The sequence below is a fragment of the Leopardus geoffroyi genome, chromosome X (genome assembly GCF_018350155.1).
Source record: "Leopardus geoffroyi isolate Oge1 chromosome X, O.geoffroyi_Oge1_pat1.0, whole genome shotgun sequence".
Taxonomy (NCBI): Eukaryota; Metazoa; Chordata; class Mammalia; order Carnivora; family Felidae; genus Leopardus; species Leopardus geoffroyi.
The window spans coordinates 7084116-7106553 of NC_059343.1; the positions used below are offsets into that span (position 1 = coordinate 7084116).

Below are 22438 nucleotides of genomic sequence, written 5' to 3' on the forward strand. Positions count from 1 at the left end.
GCCAGAGAGAGAGGAGAGAGAGAATCCCAAGCAGGCTCCACACCGTCAGCACAGGGTCTGACTCGGGGCTCAAACCCACCAACCGGGAGATCGTGACCTGAGCCGAAATCAAGAGTTGGACGCTTAACCGACTGAACCACCCAGGCCCCCCTCCAGAGTATTTTACTTTCTTTTTTGTTTGTTTGTTTGTTTTTAATGTTTATTTATTTTTGAGACAGAGAGAGACAGAGGATGAACGGGGGAGGGTCAGAGAGAGAGGGAGACACAGAATGCGAAGCAGGCTCCAGGCTCTGAGCTGTCAGCACAGAGCCCGACGCGGGGCTCGAACCCACGAACCGTGAGATCATGACCCGAGCCGAAGTTGGACGCCCAACCGACCGAGCCACCCAGGTGCCCCCCCTCCAGAGTATTTTATTTTATTTTATTTTATTTTTCAACGTTTATTTATTTTTGGGACAGAGAGAGACAGAGCATGAACGGGGGAGGGGCAGAGAGAGAGGGAGACACAGAATCGGAAACAGGCTCCAGGCTCTGAGCCATCAGCCCAGAGCCTGACACGGGGCTCGAACTCACGGACCGCGAGATCGTGACCTGGCTGAAGTCGGACGCTTAACCGACTGCGCCACCCAGGCGCCCCTTCCAGAGTATTTTAAAGCAAACCCCAGATATCATGTCCCTTCATCCCTACACGCTATCTAAAAGATGGACATTTCCTTGCATAATCATTCTGTGCCTTAAAAAATTGAACAGTTATCCCTCGTGATCATGAAATATTTAATCAGAATTGTTACATATCTCCAAAATAATTCTACAATTTTATTTCTTCCACACAAGATGCGCACTCTGTCTCTTAAATCTCAAACTAAAGTACTTCCCCTTCAGCACCCACTCCACCTTTTGTTCTTGTAAGATTTTATTTTCAAGTAATCTGTACATGGAACGTGGGGCTCGAACTCAAAACCCCAAGATCCAGAGTCACATGCTACACTGACTGAACCAGCCAGGCACCCTTGCCTTTTTTTCCTTAATTTTGATTTGCCTAAGAAAGTGGGTCTGTTGTCCTCCCATGAAACTTGTCACATCTCAAGGCTTCATTAGATTCCAGGTCAGCTGTTTGTGGAAAAGTATGTCGAAGGCGAAGCCCTACTTAGACTGAGTGCATTGTAGCAGGCGGTAAATGGTTATTTACCTTTTTAGTGATGCTAATATTGATGGGTGGATCCAGAAGGGGAAAACCCAAACCCTCTCGTAAATTTCATCCAGCTTCCACCTTTTGATGGTCCTTGTGCGAATCAATGATTGCACTAAGGATTACGAGTGGTGACTTTCTAAGGCGAACATTTTTGTCAGATTTATTAACTAGAATGCTTTTGTAAAGAAGAGCTTTCTCTCATCAAGTGTGGCTACTTGGGTTCTGTACAATTCAGCTCAGACACAAAAGGCAAGGTAAATGCTTCATTTTTTCCCTTTAATTGTGAAATTGCTAGAGTAAGGGGGAAGAAGTCCTTAATTACCTTGGTGTTGACCGATGGCATTTTAAAATTGTTTTCACTGTTAGTTTTCATTTTTGTCTTTTTCTCATGAGAGTATAAACTCAACTCTGGAGTCTGAACTCATGAGACTGTTTCCATGTTTTTATTGTGGAAATTTTCCAATGCCTTCAAAAGTAGACCAGCGATTTTCTCAGCTTCAAGAATTCTCATTAGGTGCCCTATAGTGTTTCATCCCTATCCTCACCGACTCTCACCAACCCCAGTCTTGGATCATTTTGTAATAAATCCCTGGCAGTGTATCATTTTATTGATGAATACTTCAAAACACATCTCTAAAAGATAAGGACTCCTTTTTCATAACATAACCACGCTGTCATTATCACACCAAAAAAAAGTTAATACTTTCCTAATGGAAACAAATGTGTAGTCAATGTTCAAATTCCCCTAATTGTCTCATACATGCTTTTGTGGTTTATTAATTTTGAGAGAGAGAGAGAGACGGAGAGAATGCAAGCAGGGAGGGGCAGAGACAGAGAGAGGGAGAGAGGATCCCAAGCAGGCTGCATACCTTCAGTGCAGAGCCCCACGCAGGGCTTGAACTCATGAACCGCGAGATCATGACCTGAGCCAAAGTCGGGCGCTTAACCAACTGAGCCACCCAGATGCCCAGATATATCTAGGTTTGTTTTTTTTTTTTAAGTTTATCTACTTATTTCTGAGAGAGAGAGAAAGAGGATTTCGAGCAGGCTCCACACTGTCAGCAAAGAGCCCAACACAGGGCTCGAACTCATGAACCGTGAGATCGTGACCTGATGTGAAATCGAGAGTCAGATGCCTAACTGAGCCACCCAGGTGCCTCTTGTTGCTACAAATTTAAAGAACTACTCCCAGCACCCCACGCAATTAGGTATGCCCTTCGCGGACTGTGGAATGCCTTTTTCTCCCCAACTTCGTAGGTGGTCCAGTCAGCTCCCAGGGTAACGCCTAAGTCCTCCTAATGCCCTATTTGATTACATTCTGAAATCATCCTGGAGGCCGGCCTAGAAGAGAGACAACACCTTGAGCTCACTCACTGATGAATTCTTTCCCCAACATTCACTGGGTGTCTTTCACATGAGAGGTGACATCAAAACATTTCACCGAGAGCTTTGAGGATATGGTGTATACAAGACACCCACCTCCCACTTGTGCTGCGTGATTGCTCACGCTATTCACAGCCCTTCAGATGCGTAAATGGCCTCAAACGAAATGAATGACTAAAAGATAAGGTCTTAATGGGTAAAACTCAGACACACTTGAATCTAGAGTGACAGACTGAGGGTCATACTGAGTTCACAAGAGAGAAATCAAAGGGCTAACCTGGAATGTCTTTCTTTTCAAAGAACATTTATTTGTTTGAGAGCATAGTGTTTGAAAAAATTTCCCCACTGTGACAAAAGTCTATCAGCTATTTAAATTTTTTTAATGTTTCTTTATTCTTCAGAGAAAGAGAGAGAGAGAGAGAGAGAGAGAGAGAGAGAGAGCATGAGTGGGGGAGGGGCAGAGCGAGAGAGGGACGCAGAATCTGAAGCAGGCTCCAGGCTCTGAGCTGTCAGAGCCCGATGTGGGGCTCGAACTCATGAGCCACGTGAGATCATGACCTGAGCCAAAGTCGGACGCTTAACCTACTGAGCCACCCGGGCATCCCAGTCTATCAGCTATTTAAATATGTGTTCCAAAATCATCGCCTGTGGACCCAAGTGGGCTGGGTGCTCCGCTAGAATGTGAAACAGACACTTCCTTTAGGCTTTGTGGCCAGATTTGTGGGCAACAGATTCTTCCTCCTCTCTGATGGAGATTTTGTAAAATTTTAATAGCATTCTTCAGGAAATCTCCTTTCTCCGCCGACTATTATTTGCATAACACCCTTAGCTCTCAAGCTTTGGGAACTGGGAGGAAATCACACCCTTTTGCATTTAGTTAAAGAGTTCCTGGCTCCCTTCCCAAGTCTTTGAAAGGAGCTGCATGGCAAGTCTGAGTCCCATTCAGACCTTCAGGGCTGGCCTTGGACAGAGTCCCACGTATTCTCCATGCAACTACAAGAATGGCTTGTAAAGTGGTTCCTCAGTAAACATCACATTTCCCCCAGTGAAACCTCCCCCTGTAATAGGTCTAATTAAGGCCAACTTTACATACAGGGGCTTTGAAAGTGGATTTGTGTAATTTAAGTGGATCAAAACCACGGGTTACTTGGAAAATGGAAGCTCGCAGACGACATGCTTATGAGGAAGGGCTGCCCAACCCACCCCCCTCACAGAAGAGCTACCGTGACCATGAACAGAGTGGCACATTTGCCACCTGTTGGTCACAGGGGAAAGTGGCTAGATGGGCTTTGGTGAAAATTTAGTGGTGACCCCCTTCTGCCTCCAGGCTCAACAGAGAGCAAGCCCATGGGTCCTAAAGACTTTAGATGCAAAAGGCCAAGGGATCACCACGGCAGGGTCTGCCCTGGGGGAGAAGGGTAGAAGAAAAGGGGGGAAAATGAGTTCCAAGACCTTCTGAAGGACCTTCATTCATTTCTCGGGTTAATGGCTATAAATGGAGGCAACTGTGGTTAGTTCACCTCGGGAAAGGGCTTTCAAGGAATATTCCCAAGCAGCTGCGGAAACCCCCTTTGTTTCAGGGAAATTCCCTGTCTTCTCTGGCTTGACAAGGACTGCCTATTTCCACCTGTTGGCCGGAAAAACCTGCACCAGCTCATCTGTCTGAGCTGATGGAGTTTAAGGCCGGGAGGCCTCCTTCTCTGTCCTCTGGACTTTTACCGGCCTCCGGCCCGCCTGCTGGGCCAACACGTCTTTCCTTCCCGCCCCCCTCCTCCTGTTTCTGCACCACTTGGGGTGTGGCCTGCCTACCATCCCCAGGGCCCCAGGCACCATCGGCTCCTCCCCCCACCCTCGTGTCAGCACCCACTTCAGCTCTCCCCACCAGTGTCTCAGGTAAGCACTGACAACGGGGAACAAATCGACTGTCTTTCAAGTTGATGCACGCAAAACATAATTCGGTATTTAAACTAATTGAAGTTTGTTGGTCCAATTAAAAATAGAGTTATCAGCACTAAATATAAAACGTTTTATTCTATCTCGGTTTCCTAAAGGGCAGATAAGCTAATGTCATCTCCCTTGCAATTTGCTAGCAAGAAGGTGACTTAAAGTGATGGTTAATTCGGTCTCAAAGCTTTCGCGGGTAATGGTTAAGATAGCTTTCAAAGGCTTTGGTAACCTGAAACTTTAAAGGTTTTGCTTGGATGAGAAATTGAAATTGGATTCATTAGACATCTAGGTCTTTTCGAAATGAGATAAAGTGCTAAAGCATTGACTGCTAAACATAAGTTTGAGCTTTTGACTCCTCGTCACATGAAACAAAGGATATTTGGGTCTGTTGGAAAACATGCCTTGTGCTTCATCGATTGATGAATTTGCCATCTGCTGAATTCTGCTGTAACAGTTCACGATTGGTTACTAGTTAGTTTTGCCTGGAGATTAAGGTTTCTAAGCATTAAAATTCTTCTGTTAAACACAGTTAAGACAGATGGAAAGAAGGGAAGCGACTCTGTATGTAGAAAAGTAGGAGAGGTGTAAGGAAGATACAAGGAATGGAAATACATTTTTGTTGAAGGTAAAAGAAGGTAATTTGGTCCTAGAATTGATGACGTTTTGGGGTCATGGGGGGCTTGTGGCGTCTGGAACCGAAGGCCAAGAAAGAATTCTGGAAGACGTCTTTGGTGCAAAAAGCCGATTTTATTAAAGCATGGGGACAGGACCTGTGGGCGGAAAGAGCTGCATTGGGGTCCTTCTGGGCAACTCATTATCTACCCTCAGGTTGGGAGGGGTTCAGGGATAGAGTAAGTCTCTAAGGAATTCTGGAAGCAAGGTTTCCAGGACCTTGAGGGGCTAGCTGTTGCTAGGGAAACACCATTTACTACCGTTTAATAAAAGCTCGGTCCTGAGACCCTTCAGATGCATATGAGGGGACGGGGCTCAAGCTTGGAGCCTGATTGCCAGCCTGTATCCTGGGGCAGCCCACGTAAAGGAAGTAGACTTCCAGGATCCTCGAGGTTGGGACAACGGACAACAACGTTAAGCCACGGTTCTCTTTTGCCCCCAGCAAAGTGTCATCGTGGAGGCAGCTGAGCTCCTAGAGGGAGATCTCTCTGCCGGTTTCAAGGACTTGTCAGTGGGCTATAGGCGGTAAGGGAATTTAGTTTTCTGTTTGCCTCAGTGTTCTACATCACCATGGCAAGCGCTGAAACCCCTTTCCTTTCCTTTGCTCTTGGGTGGCCGGGAGTGTCTGAGGAATGTCACACAGATCCCTCAGATGCCCTCAGCCTGCCCCAAGCTCCTTCATCAAAAGGACGCTGGTTGTTTGGAGAAAAATGGCTTGGGACAAAATCTGAATGCAAAGGAAAGTTGTAGAAGGTTTGTGAAAGGAAATCTTTGGAAAGGAATTTTATGTGTGGTCAGCATGGACTAAGGTTAAAATAAATGGATTTCGATTTTTTTTAATGTTTGTTTATTTTTGAGAGATAGAGCAGGGGAGGGGCAGAGAGAGAGGGAGACAAACAATCCGAAGCAGGCTCCAGGCTGTGAGCTGTCAGCACAGAGCCCGACATGGGGCTCAAACCCACGAACCATGAGATCATGACCTGAGCTGACTTAGCCACCCAGGCGCCCCTAAAATAAATGGATTTTTCAAATACACTAGTATGAGACTGAAAATCTGCTTTTCTCTCTGTTCAAAAGACAAAGTTTTCTTGGATTGTTGATCTGCTCTTAATAAAAAAATGTAAACAAGTATCTTTTTTGTCTGCCGGGAAAACCAAGCTTATGTTTTGTCTTTATCAAGTCTTTGATTACTTAGTTAAAACTTCTCAATGTTAAAGGAGCTAAGTTTTGCTAACAACTATATAACCCTACATACATATTTGCCTTTGAATCTCTTTTTTTTTTTTTTTTTTAATTTTTTTTCAACATTTATTTATTTTTGGGACAGAGAGAGACAGAGCATGAACGGGGGAGGGGCAGAGAGAGAGGGAGACACAGAATCGGAAACAGGCTCCAGGCTCTGAGCCATCAGCCCAGAGCCTGACGCGGGGCTCGAACTCACGGACTGCGAGATCGTGACCTGGCTGAAGTCGGACGCTTAACCGACTGCGCCACCCAGGCGCCCCGCCTTTGAATCTCTTATTGCCACCTTGGTTAAATAAATAACTAAGTTTTAAGTTTTGTAATGATCTGTGATCCTATTTAGGCATGTGCTTTATAACTTTCTAAGCTTTTAACAGATTCCTCAAGATTTAAATTGTAAATGAAGTCTTTTTGACCAATTAGGCTTGTTTGTTTCGTATGTTACGTTACTTGAAAAAAACTCAAACAAATAATGGTGAACCTCAGGTTGTACTGCTTGGATAAATGCTATAACTGTTCAAATATATGTATATATAATTCCTAAAGTTTTAATATGTTTTGGTAATAAGGTCGTCACTTGATATTCTAGTTATCAAAGTGCTAGGTGTCACAGAAATCATGAATTCCCTTGTCAATTGCATCATAATGAACTCTCATATCAGATTGTTAACAGTGTCCATTTCTGAGATTTTGCCATTTATAGTTAATTGTTCTTATTCTCTCACAAAACGTCTTTCATCTTCAAGGACACTTATAAAAAGGACTTTTAGGACAAATACAGGTGTTTCACATCTTTAAGATTACTGAAATAGGTAAAAATTTCCAGAACTAACTAAAAGTTCTTTTTGAACTAAACAAGAATTAGGAACATGGGACTAAATGAACTGAGGAAGATTATAGTTTTTGTGACTCTTGTTTGAAATACTATTGGTACTCATGGGAATGCAAACTGGTGCAGCCACTCTGGAAAGCAGTATGGAGATTCCTCAAAAAACTAAAAGTAGAACTACCCTACGACCCAGCAATTGCACTACTAGCCATGTATCCACGGGATACAGGTGTGTTGTTTCGAAGGGACACAGGCACCCCCATGTTTCTAGCAGCACTATTGACAGTAGCCAAAGTATGGAAAGAGCCCGAATGGCCATCGATGGATGAATGGATAAAGAAGATGTGGTACATATATACAATGGAGTATTACTCGGCAATCAAAAAGAATGAAATCTTGCCATTTGCAACTACGTGGATGGAACTGGAGGGTATTATGCTAAGTGAAATGAGTCAGTCACAGAAAGACAAATATCCTATGACTTCACTCACATGAGGACTTTAAGAGACAAAACAGATGAACGTAAGGGAAGGGAAACAAAAATAATCTAAAACCAGGCAGGGGGACAAAACAGAAGAGACTCCTAAATATGGAGAACAAACTGAGGGTTACAGGAGGGGGTGTGGGAGGGGGGATGGGCTGAATGGGGAAGGGACACTAAGGAATCTACTCCTGAAATCATTGTTGCACTAGATGCTAACTAATTTGGATGTAAAATTAGAAAAAGAAAAAGAAAGAAAGAAAGAAAGGAAGGAAGAAAGAAAGAAAAGAAAAGAAATAAATAAAAGAAATACTATTGGTACTCTAATGTTTGCTTTTCCAGATTAAGAAAAGTTTCTCTTAAGATATCTATGACTTACACGGTCTCATGGTTAAGTTCTTGGGATTGAGCCCTGTGTCCAGCTCTGTGCTGGTGGCATGGATCCTGCTTGGGGTTCTCTCTCCCTGCCCCCCCCCCCCACTCTCTCTTCCTGTCTCTCCTCCACTTGCACTCTCTCTCTCTAAGTAAATAAACTAAAAAAAACCTATGACTTACAAAAACATGATAAAAATATTCCTCTGTAAACAAATTAAGGCATTTCACTTTTCTTTGTACCTAAAACCCTCTGAAATTCAGAAGGTCTTAACGAGACCTTTTTAAAGGCTTTTTTTTAATAAAAGGCTTTAAAAAAAGGCTTTTTAAAAAATAACTTTTTAATGCTTTATTTTTGAGAGACAGAGAGCTAGAGCATGAGTGGGGGGAGGGGCAGAGAGAGAAGGAGACCCAGAATCCAAAGCAGGCTCCAGGCTCTGTGCTGATAGCACAGAGCCCGATGAGGGGCTCAAAACCATGAACCACAAGATCATGACCTCAGCCGAAGTCGGACGCTTAACTGACTGAGCCACCCACGTGCGCCAACGCTGTTGTCTTTTTTGACTAAGTTTACTTACCCCTTTTTTAAAAAAAATTTTTAAATGTTTTATTTATTTTTGAGACAGAGAGAGAGACAGAGCATGAGCAGGGGAGGGGCAGAGAGAGAGAGAGAGAGGGAGACACAGAATCCAAAGCAGGCTCCAGGCTCCGAGCTGTCAGCACAGAGCCCCATGCGAGGCTCCAACTCACAGATCGTGAGATCATGACCTGAGCCGAAGTCGGACGCTCAACCAACGGAGCCACCCAGGCACCCCTATTTATCCCTTTGAATGTGAATGGTAGCTTGCAACATGGGTAATGGCGTCCCCACCATTATGTCTCTCTTCCCATGCCACAGTGACATGACCGCGTGTGCGTGTGGGGAAGCAAATGACTGAGTTGTGACTTAGAAATGGCAGAGATAGCGGCGCTGACAGCTCAGAGCCTGGAGCCTGCTTCAGATTCTGTGCCTCTCTCTCTTTCTCTGCCCTGCTCACACACTCTCTTTCTCTCAAAAATAAATAAACATTAAAAAAGAATTGAAAGAAAGAAAGAAAGAAAGAAAGAGAAAGAGAACGAAGGAAAGAGAAAGAAGGAAAGAAAGAAAGAGAAAGAAAGAAAGAGAAAGAAAGAAAGAGAAAGAAAGAAAGAAAGAAAGAAAGAAAGAAAGAAAGAAAGAGAAAGAAAGAAAGAAAGAAAGAAAGAAAGAGGAAGGAAGGAAGGAAGAAAGGGCAGGGTTAGTGTTGCCAAACCACAGGGTGTCATTCCTTCAATAAATTGGACACATCTTTGCTCTTTTTCTTTTCAAATGTTTATTTATTTACATTGAGAGAACGGGAGCACAAAAGGGGGAGGGGCAGAGGCGGGGTGGGGGGGAGGCGGGACAGAGGATCTGAAGCGGGCTCTGCGCTGACAGCCGAGAGCTCGACGACGTGGAGCTCGAACTCGCAAACTGTGAGATCGTGACCTGAGCCAAAGTCGGACGCTTCACCGACTGAGCCACCCAGGCGCCCCTATCCACTTTCATTTTTTGTGGGATGTAGAGAAGACCACAGATGGCCATTGTTAAAATTGACAGAGAATCTGTCAATTTTTGATTCTCTTTTGATGTGAATAAATGCCCTCCAGTATCAGGAGAGGCAGGAAGCACTGTGCCCACAGCAAGGGCTCTAGAGCCTGCCTCGGCCGTTTCTATCTATGTGACCTTGAGTAAGTTACTTAACCTCTCTGTGCTCGGTCCCCTCATCTAGAAAATGGGGGTCATAATTGTACATCTATCACTGGGCTGTCATGAGGGTCGAATGTGTTAACCTTCATAAACTATTTGGAAGAGGGAATGAGCTTTACAAAACACAAACTGTGTGTGATAAATATTTGGCAAGAGGCAGCAAATGTTGGGCTTTCTTCAGAGCCCCGAACTCTGCCTGGCCACATCTCTTTTACTGTTCATCTCTTGCTGTGGATCTTCTAATGTTGGCTGGATCTTCTAATATTTGCCATTCCCTCCTCTTCTGAACACTGGAGTCCTTCTACATGGCCCACGGGTAAAATGTTAAAGTAAGATACAGGGTGTCTTTCCAATTTGGTCTTCAGGAAAAGCATGTTCCCATCCCACTGGTTTCCTGCACGCTGCCCAAACTCACCGGTCCCGTGGTCCATTCCCTCAGCCCTCCATTGGCAAGGAAGTATTATTCCTGGAGAGTGAGGTCATCAAACTGGCAGTCAACCCCAAACTCGTTTTGCTAATGTAACTAAGACTGCTGCCTTCACGCGATTAGAAAGCCCATTGCCCAGGAGATTGTGGAACAGCGAATACGGTGTTGAGAATATCAGGCTTCGTAGCCAGGAGACGGATTTTGGAGGCCCTTAAAATCTTCTGCATGGGCAGGTGTTCATGTTACCCACTCTGAGCAAAAGCCCTGCCTCACGCCCTTCTGCTAATCGGCAGAGGCAGAAGCCTGAGGAGTATCATTTTCTGATTAGCCCTGCCTCTACTCCCAAGGACTCCAATTGAAAAAGATCCAAATAAGTCGGTGCGCAATCTCGATTTTGCTTCATAGAAGATATCTGCTTCGTGTAAAATACGTCAAGCTGGAATTTCACAGTGGATTTTTATGACTTAGCTTTCCCACTGCAAAAGAAATGCTAATAAGGAAATGCTTCTCCTACGCATTCGCACTAGGACTCACAACTGCCACCTTCTCGCTAATAAGTGCCGCCACGTTCTCCTGTGAAACATTTTCCATAAAACAGTGGAGTCAAGTGAAACCCAGGGCTGGGGGCAAATGTCCAAAACAAAAGGTCTGGACAAAGGACCTATTCTTTGGAATGGCTGCCAATAGCTTTCTTGAAAAAATGTCCTACCTATATATCATCTGCTGTCATCATCTACTCATTTAACATCAAATAAAACGTATGTGGTTTTTCAGGGTGTGTCTTCCTTCCTTTGAAGCTTTTCACTTCCTGAAATCTGTAGACAAACACATTGCACGCGTACGCTACCAAAAATCAAGGGGCGCCTGGGTGGCTCAGTCGGTGAAGCGTCCGACTTCGGCTCAGGTCATGATCTCACGGTCCGTGAGTTCGAGCCCCGCGTCGGGCTCTGTGCTGACAGCTCAGAGCCTGGAGCCTGCTTCGGATACTGTGTCTCCCTCTCTCTGACCCTCCCCCGTTCATGCTCTGTCTCTGTCTCAAAAATAAATAGACATTAAAAACAAAACAAAAAAACAAAGGCAAGAAAAAATAGTTGTTTATTGCAACCACTCAGGTGCAAGTGTCACTGCACACAACCCACTCTAAGCCGAGTCAAAGCTTATAAATAAGCTGACACAGTTGGTTCAACGGCTGACTTCGGTTCAGGTCGAGATTTCACCGTTCATGAATTTGAGCCCCACATTGGGCTCTCTGCTGTCAGCACAGGGCCCGCTTCAGATCCTCTGTCTCCCTCTCTCTCTGCCCCTCCCCCGCTCGTCCCCCCCCCCAAAATAAACATTAAAAAAAAAAGATTTCTTGGGGCGTCTGGGTGGCTCAGTCAGTTGAACGTCGGGTTCCTGATTTCAGCTCAGGCCATGATTTCCCAGTTTGTGAGTTCAAGCCCCACATCGGGCTCCATGCTGGCAAGGCAGAGTCTGCTTGGGATTCTCTCTCTCTCTCTCTCTCTCTTTCTCTGCCTCTCTCTCTCTCTGTCTCTCTCTCAAAATAAGTGAATAAACTTTTAAAATTTAAAAATTTAATGCAAGATTTCTGGGAAAAAAAAAAGCTCACACATGCACACAGGAAAATAATCACGTTTAGAGCTTAGAGATCTTTAAGACGTTATAACTGGTTAAGTTAGCACAGGGTTTCTCAACCTCAGCACTATTGACATGTGGGGCTGGGTTTGTTGGGGGTGGGGGGCTATGCTGTACCTTGTAGGATGTTTATCCGCATCTGTTGCCTCTACCCAGTAGGTGCCAAGGGTACTTCCTCTCCCCTTCTGTCGAGACCAAAAATGTCTCCAGACATTTCCCAGTGTCCTCTGGGGGCAGAAGTGCTCCCCACCGAGAACCTCTGGGTTACAGGTAGCCAACGACCCTCGCTAATGAGCGCTATGGCGTGTTGAGAGGATTTTGAGGAAAACTATCCAATAAAACTGTATTGGCTCAATATGTCATAGCGTCCATTTGCCTGGTCTTTGACTATCTTTAACTCAAGGGTCTCCTGGGGTGATTTTGCTTCCCTCCCCAAGGGGACATTTGAAAATATTAATAAGAAATGTAATTTTTGAGGGGCGCCTGGGTGGCGCAGTCGGTTGGACGTCCGACTTCAGCCAGGTCACGATCTCGCGGTCCGTGGGTTCGAGCCCCGCATCGGGCTCTGGGCTGATGGCTCAGAGCCTGGAGCCTGTTTCCGATTCTGTGTCTCCCTCTCTCTCTGCCCCTCCCCCGTTCATGCTCTGTCTCTCTCTGTCCCAAAAATAAATAAACGTTGAGAAAAAAAAATTTAAAAAAAAAAAAAAAGAAATGTAATTTTTGAAATATGAAACACCATGGTAGGGTTAGGTAGGCAGATAGATACAGCTGATGAGAGAAATGGGTAATTTGGGGGATAAATCTGAAGAGATGGCCTGAAACACAGGCTTGAAGTTGAAATATGAAAGAGTACTTAAGGGGCGCCTGGGTGGCTCGGTCAGCTAAGCATCCGACTTCGGCTCAGGTCATGATCTCAAGGTCCATGGTTTTGAGCCCCGCGTCGGGTTCTGTGCTGACAGCTCAAAGCCTGGAACCTGCTTCGGATTCTGTGGCTTTCTCTCTGCCCCTTCCCTGCTTGTTCTCTGTCTCTCTGTCTCTCTCAAAAATAAATAAACATTAAAAAAAAAAAGAGTGCTTAAGAGGCATGGAAAGTAGAGGAAGAAGGCCTGATGTATGTATGTCTCTGGGCATTTCACTGGAATACAAATAGACTACGGAAAAGGCGATATATATTTTTTTCATGTTTATTTTTGGGGGAGAGAGCTCAAGAGCACAAGCGAGGGAGGGGCAGAGAGAGAGGGACAGAGGATCAGAAGCAGACTCTGTGCTGACAGCTTTGGTGCTGAGAGCAGTGACCCAGATGTGGGACTGAAACTCATGAACCACGAGATCACGACCTGAGCTGAAGTCGGACACTCAACCGACTGAGCCACCCAGGCGCCCCGAAAAAGGCGACATTTGAAATGAGGTTGAAATTTTTCTAGAACTAGTGAAAGATCTGAGTCCTCAAATTGAGGAAGTACATTGGGTCCTTCAGTAGGACAAATAAAAATAGGTTCACACCTATTATAGTGAAAATGCAGAAACTTCAGATATAAGGAGAAATTTTTAAAGGAGACCAGAGAGAAAACAGAAATTAAATGATAAAGGATCTATAATTAGACCAACAAACACCAGACTTCAAGAAAGAGCAAAAACAGTAAAATAATATCCTCAAAGTGCTGAAAGAAAGTAATGCTCAACCAGTAATTCTATGCATACTAACCTATCACTCAAGAATAAGGACAAAATGAAGACATTTTCAGAAAAAGAACTTCACAAAAGGAGGCACTTTGGGAAGAAAGTAATTGGGCCCAGAATAAAAGACTTGGATCCAGAAGTAATGATAAACAAAGGAATTGGTAAGCACGTGGGCATATCTGAAAAGTTTTTTTAATGTTTATTTATTTTTGAGACAGAGAGACAGAGCATGAAGGAGGAAGGGCCAGAGAGAGAGGGAGACACAGAATCCGAAGCAGGCTCCAGGCTCTGAGCTGTCAGCACCGAGCCCGACACGAGGCCCGAAACCACAGACCTTGAGATCCTAACCTGAGCCAAAGTCACAAGCTTAACCAACTGAGCCACCTAGGCGCCCCTATTTATTTATTGTTTTTTTTTTTTTTTTTTTTTGAGAGAGAGAGAAAGCAAGCTCGCTCGCACGTGTGTGCCATCGGGGAAGGGGCAGAGAGAGGAGGAGAGAGAATCCCAAGAAGGCTCCACACTGTCAGTGTAAAGCAGCCCATCATGGGGCTGGATCTCATAAACCATGAGATCATGACCTGAACCAAAATCAAGAATTGGATGCTTAACCGACTGAACCACCCTGGCGCCCCCTGATTATAACTTTTAAATGCTGATATTATGGCGTTCACAGATAGCATGTAATACAGGAGAGGAAAGGGTGCCTGGCTGGCTCAGTTAGAAGAAGGTCTAGATCTCGGGGTTGTGATTTCGAGCCTACATTGGATGTAGAGATTACTTAAATAAAGTTAAAAAAAAATTTTAAGACAGGAGAGGAAGAGTTAGGGCTAAATCTTTTTAATGTCCTATTTATTCTGAGTCATTAATTAACTTTAGATTTAAAAAAATTTATTTATTTGTTTGTGTAATCTCTATGTCCAACATGGGATTTGAACTCATGACCCCGAGATCTAAAGTCACATGCTTTACCAACCAAGCCAGCCAGGTGTCCCAACCAACTTTAGATTTTAAGTGAGTATATATGTTAAAATTTTAAGGATAACCACTATACAAATAGAGGATGGAAAAAAAAAAGTAGAAGAAGGACTGGAAAGGACAAAACAAAGCCGTAATTTTTCCGAGGCAACATGTTTATGTAGAAAATCCAAGAAAAGACTGCATAGTCATGATTCCATTTATAGGAATTTTCTAGGGGCGCCTGGGTGGCTCAGTCGGTTGAGCGCCGACTTCGGCTCAGGTCACGATCTCGCGGTCCGTGAGTTCGAGCCCCGCATCGGGCCCCTGTGCTGACAGCTCAGAGCCCGGAGCCTGTTTCAGATTCTGTGTCTCCCTCTCGCTGACCCTCCCCCGTTCATGCTCTGTCTCTCTCTGTCTCAAAAATAAATAAACGTTAAAAAAAAAAATTTATAGGAATTTTCTAGAAAAGGAGCACTCGACACAGACATAGAGCAGTGGTTCCCTGGTGCTAGGTGTGGGAATGGGGAATGACCACAAGTGGGCATTAGGAAACATTTGAGGCAGACAAGGATATTCTAAACCTGGATTGTGATTATGGTCCTACAATTCTATAAATTTACTAAAACTCTGCAAGTTGTGTGCCTTAAAGGAACGAATTTTATGGCGTACAAATTATATCTAAACAACGAATTTTTTTAATTTTTAAAAAATATTTAGTTTTGAGACAGAGAGCGTTCACGTGTGAGAGTCCAGGAGGGGCAGAGAGTAGGGGACAAAGGATCCCAAGCGAGTTCCACGCTGACAGCAGCGAGCCCAATGCGGGTCACCAACTCACAAACCATGAGATCATGACCTAAGTCCAAGTCAGAGGCTCAACCAACTGAGCCACCCAGGTGCTCCTCAACAAACATGTTTATTTTTTTATTTTTTTTATTTTTTTAACAAACATGTTTAAAAATAAAACCCAATGGCATTGCTAAATGCCAGTGACAACTTTTTAAAAAATATATACTATTTCCAATGGTAAGAAAACCAGTAGTGGTCCAAGGAATAAATTTAAAGATGTGCAAAACTGCCATGGGGGAAAAAAAAAAGAATCTTATTTAAAGTCAGGAAAAACAAGTTGTTCAATAGAGCTGTAGACTATGTTCGTGAATGTCATGACTCGATGTTGTAAATTGGCCATTCTCATCCATGTATTGTCATTCCAGCGAAAACCCCACAAGAGTTTTTGTTCATCTGGGAAGCATTGACAAAAGATAAAACAACAGTGAGTGAACTCAATATAGGCCTATTTCCTCCAAGTTGTGACTCAGGGGCCCCGGATCCTTCCCTCTTGTGGCCAGATGTCCTCAATAGGTAGATGGCAAGTTCTCTGAGCCTGTCTGCTTCTAGTGACAGGAGTATGGGGCATCGCTCACGGAGCACTTCATAGGTTGGCCAGGAAGCGCTATGCACTATTTCTGCTCACTTAATAGCGACTAGCGCCAGGCATGTGGCTGGGAAATGTAGTCCAACTACGTGTCCAGGAGAAAAGAAAAGTAGGTTATGGCGAAGACACAGCAGTGTCTGCTGTAGTTTTTCATCAAGTTTGATGAGCTGATATTCCCAGACTCCTCCTGACCTGCGCGACATGGACTTCTTCCTGGGATATTCACCCAGGAAGTGAATAAATTCCGAGCTCGCTCCTGGCATATAAAGTTCCACTTCAGAAGCCACAAAAAACATTCAGGGCTCATTTTTATAGTTTGTGGTAGAAAGTGAAAATCACATTTTCGTATCATAAATGACGTGTATCAATCAGACCCATCATCGTATAAACTGTACAGGTCTTTCTGTGACTTGCCAAATCCTCAGACAACCAGCATCGCCCTGCCACCCACCCCAGGCCAGGGTCTGATTTGATTCCCGCCGGCAGGTACAGGAAGTGGAAAGGGTAGCGGAGCCAATAGTGTGAAGCTTGGCATCTTCAACGGCCACTAACAGTTTGCTCTTGGCTGCTTATTTAACTCAGTCCCTCAGTTTCTCCATCTGTAAAACTGGGATAATAATTGTTTTGTCCTCATCTATGATTGTTGTGAGACTAAAATAAATAATCCACGTAGATTTTTCAACATCTTTTGGCATGTGTAAACACTCAACATATACTAGTTGTTGCTGCCACCACTGCGGCTTTGACTGTTACTGTCATTTATATCCCGGTCCCCTATTGGTAGGTATTTGATGGTTTTTACTTGTTTTCTGTTACGAACAACACTACCTAAGCATCTTTTTAGTCCCATCTTGGCTGACACATAAGTAGCTTGCTAATTCACGGGACGTATTCCATAGGTCCAATTGGGTTACGACCCAAGGCATGGATCAAAATACCTCTTGGGGCACCTGGGCGGCTCAGTCGGTTAAGTGTCCGACTTTAGCTCAGGTCATGATCTCACTGTTCATGCGTTCTAGTCCCGCGTCAGGCTCTGGGCTGACAGCTCAGAGCCTGGAGATGCTTCACATTCTGTGTCTCCTTCTCTCTCTGCCCCTCCCCCACTCATGCTCTGTCTGTCTCTCAAAAACAAATAACCATAAAGAAACCCCAAAACCTCTTTTTGTAATTAAAAAAAAAAATATCTAAGTGCCAACTGAAGGCAGAGCGCATTTGCTTGATTTTTCCAAAAGGAAAAGAAACAATTTCTAAAACCTGGTAACTAATAAACTTGAATTCAATAATCCACAAAAATACTAGGATGTGATAGTAGATACACAGTTTATGAACTCCTAGGATGATGGCCATCTTGGATGGCCAACATGAATTTTCTAGGAACAATCTAGCTGATCCGATTTCTACTTTCCCTCACGTTAAGTGCGATTCAGATTGGCATTGCAGACAGATTGGGCTGCCAGGCATTCTGGGACTTGAGTGACTGAACCTCTGGGAGAAGGAAGAAAGTCCAGCCCTGGTAGAGCAAGGGCTAGAAAGTATGGGTGAGATCACCAAGGGTGGCTTCTGTTGGGCCAACCTAGTTCCATGAGGTCACTCTTCACCTACAAACCAGGCCTGCAGCTAGTCCAGAAAAGGAACTCCAGGGAAGAAGCCTGGCATGAAGGCCTGTCAACACCATAGGGAGGTGTGATAAAGACCATGGACGTCCATGGTTGCAAGACTGATTCTAGACCCTACTGGCAATAGACAGAAGCTGCCACTGTAAGTCTCCCCATATCAGGATTGGTTTCCCATTTTAGGGCAGCAGCCCTTGTCCTACCTTGAGCATCATGACCCTTTGGATCTTGCCAGGAATTAGTGTGAGCATCTCCCTCAGACCGGAAGCCATCTAACTATTGCTGGCATTTTACAGGTGTAGATGTTATCGCTCACCCAATTTTGAGATCTCCTGAGTAAGGGAATGGTGTCTTCCAGAGATGTTGGGGCACACGATGGATGTAAAGACTCTTATTTCATTCAATAAGAGAAATTTACTTGAGTTTGTCTAAGTCAGTGATTCTCAACTGGGATGACTCTGTCCCCTTAGGGGACATCTGGCAATGTCTGGAGATATTTTTCATTGGCACAACTTAGGAGGTAGAGTGCTACTGGCATCTAGTGCGTAGAGGCCAGAGATAGTGCTCAACAACCTACAATGTGCATGATAACCCCCCAGCATGAAGAATTATCCCGCCCCAAATGTCTACGATGCCTAGTTGAGAAGCCCTGGCCTAAACCGAAAAGGAAACATGCAAAACGACTTCTCGGAAGAGTCCTGGGGGTAGTTTGCAGAATCCAAGGAGAAATTGAATCAGTCTCAAAAAGAAAAAGAATATACCGGTGCTGATCCATGATCCCGAGCAGTAGGAGGTCACGGACATTTGCCACACTCTGTTGCATATATGACTTGTCTCCCCAGCTGCCAGTCTCTCGGGAAAGAATGTGATTGGTCCAGCAAGGGTCAGAGTCCATTCCCAGGAGATTCAGCCGGGGCCAGCTATGTGGTAGAAACGTGGCACACGGGGGCCACTCCATAGATGTTTCCTACACGAATGAATTACCATGGCTGCTGGCAGCCATTCCTGTGAGCCGTGCTAGTGTTTTGAGAGATGGGGCAGCAGTCTGGCAAAGAATCCATCACTTTCAACCTGTGGGGCTATCTGTTCTTAAGCCATGGTCATCCCTCTCTGCTTGTCCACTCCCCCGACCTTCCAGTCCATCCTCCTATAAATCCCCTGCTCCGGTGACATGGGCTATGTTCGTGGCTATGAACATAAGCTGCTGTTTCCTGGAATTTCAGAAGCCTCCACATCTCCTAATAGCTGGGAGTGATTTTCCCTGACTTTCACTCCACCAGCCAGTCTAATCTTCCAATACCTAATTCTCTGTAGTAGATCGTTCCTGTTGGGAATATCTAGAATTTTCCTGACTAAAACTGACTGATGTAGCAGAGATGGTTTCCAACAGTTCTCACTGCACATTTGATGATCCCTTGGCTGCTAGCCTTCTTGAAGGCAACCTCAGACACCAGATGTGTTCCCGCTTCCCGCCAGGCCTCAGGTCTCTGCAAAGCGGGGCTTCTCAGTCGTGAGTGGGCATCAGAAACTTCACTGGAAGGCGTGCAAAACACAATTTCCTAGACCCCCAACTCAGCATTTCTGATTCAGTAGGTCTGGTTTGGGAGTTAAGAATTTGCATTTCTAACAAGTCCCCACTGAATGTTGACACTGTTAGTCCAGAGCCCCCGCTGGGAAACATTGCCAGCCGGATCCCAAAGGTCAGTCATTTTGAACGCCTGGCTGAATTATTAGAATTAAAAAAAAAAATTTTTTTTAACCTTGATTTATTTTTGAGAGACAGAGAGAGAGCACGAGTGGGAGAGGAGCAGAGAGAGAGGGAGACACAGAATCCGAAGCAGAGGCTCCAGGCTCTGAGCTGTCATGGGGCTCGAACTCGTGAACCGCAAGATCATGACCTGAGCTGAAGTTGGACGCTCAACTGACTGAGCCACCCAGGCGCCCCTAGAATGTTTTTTTTAAAGATTTTATTTTATTTTTTTCAAGATTTTATCTTTAAGTCATCTCTACAGCCAACGTGAACTTACAGCCAAGCGAACTTACAACCTCGTGATCAAGAGCCGCATGTTCCACTGGCTGAGCCAGCCAGGTGCCCCTGAATTATTAATATATTTAAAAATGAACTCTTTAGTGATTACTTTGCTGTAATTTGTGTGGACTGCTACAAACAGGACACCATTGTGTGTTGTCCTTCCTTTCCCTAACGTTGTGAGGCTGCCCGCCTTTCTCAGTATTGCCTTCTCACCTCCCACCTTTCCGATAGCATGTGAACTTCAGGCACCCGCTTTTCCTAGGGTGTGATACTTGACTTTGAAGTGGGAAAATGGAGTATAAATTCACCCATTCGAGGAGGCTTTTTCAGCTGGTATTTAATCGAGAGCAGCAACAGATGAAAATGAAGTCAATCCACTGTGGGAAAGCAAAGAGGAAGAGAGAAGGAAAGAAAGAAGTATGATTTCTGATACTTCTAATTAAACGAAGTGTCAACTACACTTTAATAAAAAAAAAAATAGTAGTGCAATTTCCGAAAGACAAGGAAAACAGTGCCGCGTTGGAAACATTCTTCAGAAAGCTTGAGGTTAACGGTCCATTTTTTAAAGGAGAGAGTGAGTGGGGGAGGGGCAGAGGGAGAGGGAGCGGGAGAGGGAGAGCGAACCCCAAGCAGGCTCCGCGCTGCCAGCGCAAAGCCTGATGCGGGCTTTGAACTCACGAAACGCGAGATCGTCACCCGAGCTGAAAGCAGGAGCTGGACGCTCGGCCGACTGAGCCACCCAGGCGCCCCGGTCGGTGGCCCATTTTTAAACAAAGTCTACTTTAGCAAAAGGCACTTTTCTTGAGAAGTCCAGTTTTGAAGGAAAAGAGGTGGGTTTTTCAGCCAATCTGTTGGCACAAAGCTGTGACGCGATCAGAAGAAGGCCTCCGGTCAAAAGGAAAAATCCGCCAGTCCAGCCGCTGAACATGGCATTGCCATAGTCCCACCGGGGCACGTCGGTTGGGAACTCAGGGCCCCAGAACCTCTGCACGGTGACCCGGGCGATGTAGGACACGGGCACCAAAGTGGCGAGTCCAGCGAGGAAGAACAGAGCTCCCCCTGCAACGTTCGCGCTTCTCTCCAAAGAGCTTCCCTGGTGGCCCCCGTTCCTCACACATGTCAGTCCCAGAAGGACGGCCACCAGCCCGAGCGAGCCAGCGCCACAGGCGCCACACATGAGGATGCGGGCCACCAGCATTTCGGAGGCCAGGTCCCGCAGGCTGGCAGAGGCCTGGCACACACGGCCACCCGTGTCTTGAGTCACACACGTTTCCCACAGGCCCAGCGTGTACTTCTCACTCTCCAGTAAGCCCGAGGAGAGGGTCAGCCACTGAGGGATGCAGAGCGTCACCAGGGAGCACACCTGGCCAGCCAGGGAGCCCAAGAGCCCCGCGTTCTTGACCAGGCGGAGCACCCCACTCGTCATCTCGCTGGCCAGGCCCGAGTCCGCTGGGGAAACTGCGTCTCCACCTAAGAGCAGGGCGGCTTTGCAAACATGACTCACTCCTTGGTTAACCAATCAGAATGCGGCGGCTCTTGGTCACCCTTCATGAATGCAGACGGGCACCTACCATTAAAATAGGCCCGACAGAAAAGCCCGGGCGACCCAGGCCGAGGGGGAGGACAGGCGGGCTGGGTCAGGTAATACGCACTTGGGAGAATTCTTCCCAGTTGTGAAAGGTATTCATTTCAGCAGTCTTATTTTCAAGAAGGAGACAGTTTGGCATGGAGTTCTTAAGCATTCGAATCACTGATCGAGGTTTTTCAAGGAATCTTTCATCATTTTGAACTATTTTGAATTCTCTGTTAGCATTACCTTTTCCAGGGTTTGGTATCTGGTTCCATCATTCCTAAACCTATCCTCACAGGAAGCCTCTAATTATCCACACCTTCCATTAAAACAGGAGATGGGGATCTTCCCAAATTAAAAAAGACTCTCATGGTCCAGCAATCGCGCTCCTTGGTATTTACCCAAAGAGGCTGAAAACGTATGTCCACACGAAAACCCACAGCAGCTTTATTATAGTTGCCAAAACTCGGAAGCAACCACGATGGCCTCCAGAAGGTAAATGGATACAGAATGGTCCATCCAGACGTGGGATACCATTCAGTGCCAAAAAGAAATGAGCTACCAAGCCACGAATACAAAGGGAGAAACTTTAAATGCATATTACTAAGTGAAAGAAGCCAGTCTGAAAAGGCTACAGACTATACGATTCCAACTACATGACATTCTGGAAAATTCTGGCAAAACTACGGAGACAGTAAAGAGATCAGTGGTTGCCAGGATATGGGGTCGGGGTGGGGGGTGGGGGGAGGGATGAACAGGTAGGGCACAGGGTATATTTAGGGCAGTGAAACTATTCTGTATGATATTATAATGGTGGCTACTCACCATTATACATTTGTCCAAACCCACAGAATGTACACCACCAAGAAGGGACCTTAATGTCAAGTGCAGACTGGGTGATAACAATGTGTCAACGTAGGTTCATCAGCTATAACAAATAGTACTGCTCTAGTGGCAGAGGTCAACAGCGAGGGAGGCTATGCATGTATGAGTGCAGGGAGTAGGAGAGAAATCTGTATACCTTCCCCTCAATTTTGCTGTGACCCTGGGGTACCTGGCTGGCTCGGTTAAGCATCCGACTTCGGCTCAGGTCATGGTCTCGCAGTCTGTGAGTTTGAGCCCCGCATCGGGCTCTACGCTGACAGCTCAGAGCCGGGAGGCTGCTTCACATTCTGTGTCTCCCTCTTTCTCTCTCTTTCTCAAAAA

At 45.4% G+C, this 22438-nt stretch overlaps 1 protein-coding gene across 1 annotated transcript; it reads right to left on the reverse strand.

Annotated features, from left to right (window-relative positions):
* Positions 1-20428: 20428 nt before the first annotated feature.
* On the reverse strand, positions 20429-21088 carry LOC123595197 (putative claudin-24). The gene has a single exon (XM_045472574.1). The coding sequence runs from the start codon at positions 21086-21088 to the stop codon at positions 20429-20431; it is 660 nt and encodes a 219-aa protein (XP_045328530.1).
* Between the last annotated feature and the right edge of the window lie 1350 nt (positions 21089-22438).